The 5,601-nt window shown below is 44.5% G+C and overlaps 1 protein-coding gene across 1 annotated transcript in view; it reads left to right on the top strand.

The window, feature by feature from the left end:
* The window catches only part of LOC114069126 (myotubularin-related protein 3-like), a gene marked incomplete at its 3' end in the record, with an annotated part of 67,391 nt that overhangs the window by 56,375 nt on the left and 5,415 nt on the right, over positions 1-5,601 (top strand). The window contains exons 10-11 of the mRNA XM_027905709.1: positions 2,874-2,970; positions 3,759-3,872. Of these exons, the coding sequence (XP_027761510.1) occupies positions 2,874-2,970; positions 3,759-3,872 (211 nt within the window). The remainder of the gene's footprint in view (positions 1-2,873; positions 2,971-3,758; positions 3,873-5,601) is intronic.

The raw sequence follows: 5,601 nt of genomic DNA, 5'->3' as shown, positions 1-5,601 counted from the left end.
ACCTTTTGCTGAGATCCACCCTGAGCCTGCCCTGACACAGCTCCAGCCATTCCCTGGGGGCTGTCCCTGCTCCCCCCAGAGCAGAGCTCAGTCCTGCCCCTCCTCTGCCCCTGCCCAGGCAGTTGGAACTGCACTGAGCTCTCCCCTCAGTCTCCTCTGCTCCAGCTGAACACACCAAGTGCCCTCAGCTGCTCCTCATTACTCTTTAATACTGACAACATTTTGTTCACCACGGCAGCAGCTTTGAGTCTGAACCATCTGGTGTTGGTTGTGCCACGTTTTTTGTAACTGCCTGGAACGGTGGTTTCCAACAGGGATGTTGAGGAGCAGGAGAGGAAGGAAATGGGAGGCCCCCTGAGCTGCTCCTGAGCTTCATTCACAGCCACAGCACTGTGATGTATTTTAGTGCAGTACCGTCCTTGCTGGAGGGTTTTGGAAGCCCACAAGTAAATAAAAGCTAAAACTTGGGATGCTGGTGGTTGTAGCACTTGTTTGAACATAAGAAATTCGATTTCCAGGCCTCTGCAGTCTCTTGTCACTCCCAATTCACTGCCTGAGGGAAGTGTCCCAGCTGTCAGGCTGTTCCTGGGATGCTGTCCTTGTTCCCGAGGTTTCTCTGGAGCTGGGCACAGACTGGCATGCCTTTGGTGCCTGAGGAAGAGCAGTGAACAGGGAGCACCCAGGTGAAGGAGGAGCTCCTTGGCTGCTGTTCCTGCCCATCACACACTTCCTCAGCAGCTACTGGGACGCAGCAGAAAAATCCTCAGGGCACAATTCCACTCCCAGGGCTTCTCCCTCCTCACTGAATGCAGGAAACGGGAGATGGCAGACATGTGGAAGCATTGCTGGGTCTCCTTGTAGTCCTTTTCCTCACTAAAACAGATTGACTTCAGCCCAGGGCTGGGTTAGGATAATCAGGGAATCATGGACTGGTTTGGATTTGAAGGAACCTCAAAGCCCATCCTGTTCCACGCCTCACTGAGTACCGGACACCTTCCACCTTCCACTAGCCCAGGGTGCTCCAAGCCCCATCCAGCCTGGCCTTGGACACTTCCAGAGAGAAGCAGCAGCATTTGTTTCTATTTAAAAACTTCTACCAGTCAGGTTTTTTTCTTGTAGGTGTGTCTATCAACTCCTATTCTTCAACAGAACTTTATCTTCCTGTAGCTGCCTTTTCCTGGGGGTGGATATTTTCCTTCACGGGGCTGAATTGTGGTTGAGATAAATCAGTGTGAATGCAATTAAATAAATTAATCCCAAGACATTGTAATTTCTCTCTCACATCCAAGCAGCCCATTATTTGGCAGATATGGACAAAAATACTAAATTGCTTCAAAATCCATCTGAGTATCAACTTCAGGGGAAAAAGTATGTTAGCAGTGTATGTAACAGAGATGTGAGCTGTGGCTCAGGATCAGCTCTTGTAGCCAGGAGGCACAAATCCATAAAATGTCCAGCTTGTTTTTCCTGTGATTTTGAGGGTGGATTGGGATGCTTCTAAATATTATCCATCTTGACCCAAAGTGCCTCTTAAAATACCAGCATTTCAGGAGGAATGGGCAGAATATTAAGGCTGGGGTTTCATTTCTCGGAGGAAAACCTGGGATTTCCCAGGAGCTAAAAATTAAGAGGGAGAAATCAAACAGAATATTTGATTTTCATGGAGTTTTACAGATTTCTCTTAAAACCCACCAGGGCTATGCAGCATTCATGGGGGGTATTTCCAGTATTCTCATTTGCCATCCAAAAAAAAAAAAAAACACCCACCTCCTTAAAGATGGATCACAGGTTTTAAAGACCATTCCTCAGAGCAGCTGATGGTGTTTATTTCTAATCGTCCTGTAATGTCACGTAAAAAATTGTTTCAGACATGTGCATTTACATCTTTGTGCTGAATGTGTATCTGCAGATATCTGGGGGATTGAAGGACTTTAAGGGTTTTCTGAAATATTTAATGGAAAGATGTAATCCTTAAAGCATTAATTTTGCAGCAGATTTCTGTCCCCTGGTGGGTGCTGCTCTGCCTCAGATTTAATGATACAGTAATTTAAAGAGACAGGCAATGGATTGACTTTCAGAATCACTTGATTTAGTATTGCTCACATGCTCATTAAATTTAGCACATTTCTTGGCTCTGGAAACCTGGAAATTTTTGTCTAATTCTCTAGAATTTAATAACTATCAGAATAGTTATTCTTTACTGCCAATGTATATTTTTGCAGTTGTATTTTGATACTTTTTCCAGAAGTCTCTAGGAAATAAATGAGGCTCATTGCACTTCCTGTAACGTATTAATCCAGGAATTTATGAGGGTCCTGTGACTGATATTTATGCATTTTACCTCCCTATCTCCACATGACTCATGGAGCAGTAATGTCCAATTTATGGACGGAAACCTGAGGTGCAGGATAAGTGACAGGACTTGCCTGCAGCCACAGAGGAAACCCGGGGCTGGAATTGCATATTCCACATGGATTGCCCACGTTCCAGAGCACATTCCAGGTCTCAGCCCCTCACCAGAGCTTCACATTCTTCTCATTGATACAAAATTCCTCTGAACGTCACAAAGTATAAAATACAGTATTTTTTTCCTCTCTGAAGCTCCGCATTCAAATTCCTTTTGCTGGTGTGCTTGGATCTGGTTTGCAGTGTTGCTGTTTTACATGAATTTCCAGGAGTTGGTAATTTTGGCATTCCCGGGCAGTTGGCCATCAGTGAGAGCCATCAGTGCCATTGTCCTGATCAGGCTGGGAAATGCAGCTGGGTTTGCCCTCAGTGATGTGCTTGTTTTCTCCTGACTGTTTTGCAAAGGAGGAATCTTAATTTCTTCTTTCCCGTTTATTTTCCCCCTCTGCTCCCGATCTGATCCCCAGGAGAACACGTAACTTCCAGGTTTAAGAACGAAGTGGAGCGGATGGGGTTTGATATGAACAATGCCTGGAGGATTTCCAACATCAATGAGAAGTACAAGTGAGTACTTGGCTGATTCACAGCCAAATGGCATCTCAAAACATCAAGTTTTTTATAGCAGATCACTGTTTTCAAGTTCTACAGTTCTTAATACAGGCCGATTGGAATTACGGTTTTTTTGTTGTTTTATAGAAAATATGCTTTTAATTATTGAGTATATTATCAGCTGATGTAAATTTTTCAGCTTAGAAATCCCAGGTTTTGGTGTGCTTGCTGGAGGACATGTCAGAGAATAAGCATTTTGAGGGAAGAAAGGGGGATCTTATGGGAGGAAAGAGGGGAGTTGGAACTTTTATAAACTGGTTTTTATTGAGTCTTATTCTCTAACTTATTACAAAGACACAGGTTTGAAAGAGTTAAGTTTGCAAGTGCTGAAAATAAGAGAAAACAATTCCTGAGGTCCTGAAAGCCCAGACAAAGGTCCTGTGTGGGCTCTGGAGCAGAGGAAGGTGCTCCTTGTTCCCATGTGGTGGGACAGGGTGTTGTGGCTGCTCCCTGTTCCAGCCCAGAGCTCAGCCAGCTGGACCTGTGGGTGATGGAACACCTCTTCTGCCTCGCAGCTGGTAGTTGGGGTCACTGCAGGAAGAATCCCTGCCTTGGTCTCTAAAAATCCCGGGAAGGAAAAAATAGCCATTCCTTACCCATTTACTGCTGGAGAAGGAGGAATTTATTGACAGGCAGCGAAACGAATGAGCAGAAGGTGCTGAACAGTGTCAGTTCTTACACTGCTGAGGGCGTAACTGCTCTGTGTCACTGATTTCCAACCCTGTGCCCCCCTTTCCCCCCAGGCTGTGTGGCAGTTACCCCCAGGAAATCATCGTTCCCGCCTGGATCACGGATAAGGAGCTGGAGAGCGTGGCAAGCTTCCGCTCCTGGAAGCGCATCCCTGCCGTGGTGTACAGGTGAGACCCTTGCAGCTGCTCCAGCTTCTTGTAAATGGGTGTGATGGCAAATAAAAGTTGAAATAAGCTGTAAATGGGAATTGTGGCTGGTAATGAAAGGTGCTCAGGCAGAACTCGCTACACGTTCGCTCCGAGAGGGAATGATGGTCTGCATTTTGGATTCCAGGCACACACTGCGGGAGCACTCGGCATTTGCATCTCCTGCAAATCATTCCTGGGGCAGTCACCCCAGTTAAGATTGATTTTTAATTTTTTTTTTAGTATGGAAATGAAAAAATGTAAGATGAAGACCTGGGAGATAAATGGCTTCCCTGGGTGGGTGCTCCTTTCTCTTTTCTCTCACTCTTACCTGGCTGATTCTCAGACTGCAGCATAAACAAGGACAAATACCAAAATTACTTGAAGGAGATATAAAACTCAATTCAGAAATTAATACATGGTTTAGCTCTGTCTATATATTTTAGATAATTTTCACTAGACAGCCTCTTGCTTGGGTTGAGTCCAGAAACCCTCCATTTAAAATTGCTTTTCTGAAATACCAGGTTTTGGCAGCTTCTTTAGTAAGAAATACATATATCAGCATCTGTTCTTTCAAATATTCTGGATTCTGTGGATATTCCATGGCTGCGCCATCCCTGGAAGTGTCCAAGGCCAGGTTGGACGGGGCTTGGAACATCCTGGGCTAGTGGAAGGTGTCCCTGCCCATGGCAGGGGGTGGGATGGGTCCCTTCCAACCCAAACCATTCAGTGATTCTATAAACCTGTCCTTTGAACACCTTGGCCCCTTCCCTGGTGTCGTTATCCTCCCATAAATCTTTAAAATCTCTTTCAAAAACCAGATGACAAAGGGATTAGAAAGATAATGAATACTGCTGATGCCCTAAGCCTACCTTGCCACCCATTCCTTGGGATCAAGTGCAAGCTGACTGTGGAGAGCAGGAAACTTGGCAAATCCATAATCCTGGGTCAGAGGAGCGAGGGCAGAGAGCTCTGGGCCACAAAACACTGTTTACCCAGCTGAAGGTTCTTGTCCTGGGCCAGGAGAACAAATTGGCTCGTGGCAGCAAACCATTATCTTTAAATCCTCCTGTCTTCTCTCCTTTGCCTTCCAAACAGCACAGGGGGTTAGAATGGTTTCTTTTGGAATGCTGAGGAGTTGTTCCATCCTCTGCCCTTCTCTGGGAGGGGGAAAATGCCTTCCAGTCTGTGCTGACTTTTAAAAATTTAGGTATTTTATTCTTAGGTTGCTGTATATAATATATGTTTGTATAAAAGAGAACAGTGTGATTTCTCTGAGGGTTGGGGTCAGCTTTGCACGCTGCATTTCAGGACATAATTAGAGGACACCTCACCTGCAACCACAGGGCAGCTTCCCTCCTCCTGTCACCCCTGCCCACAGGGAAAGAAAGCACTTTGTTCTCATTCCTGGGAGCAGCCTCTGTTCCAGGGATTTATGGGAGGGCAATTTAAAAGTCAAAAGACTACAGAGACTGAACCTGTCCTGTCCCTGCCTTCAGCTCTGTGCAGTTCTGCTGACACTCTTATGTGGTAAATCAGAGCTGGGTTTTCATTGCCAGTCTTCAAATCAGGGAGAGAAAAGTGTTTCTGTTTTTTTTTTTTTTTTTTTTTTTTTTTTTTTTTTTTTTTTTTTTTTTTTTTTTTTTTTTTTTTTTTTTTTTTTTTTTTTTTTTTTTTTTTTTTTTTTTTTTTTTTTTTTTTTTTTTTTTTT

The sequence above is a fragment of the Empidonax traillii genome, unplaced genomic scaffold (assembly GCF_003031625.1).
Source record: "Empidonax traillii isolate 1590-97213 ecotype Southwest subspecies unplaced genomic scaffold, ASM303162v1 scaffold1197:size200652, whole genome shotgun sequence".
Taxonomy (NCBI): domain Eukaryota; kingdom Metazoa; phylum Chordata; class Aves; order Passeriformes; family Tyrannidae; genus Empidonax; species Empidonax traillii.
This window is presented reverse-complemented; position numbering and strand designations above follow the sequence as displayed.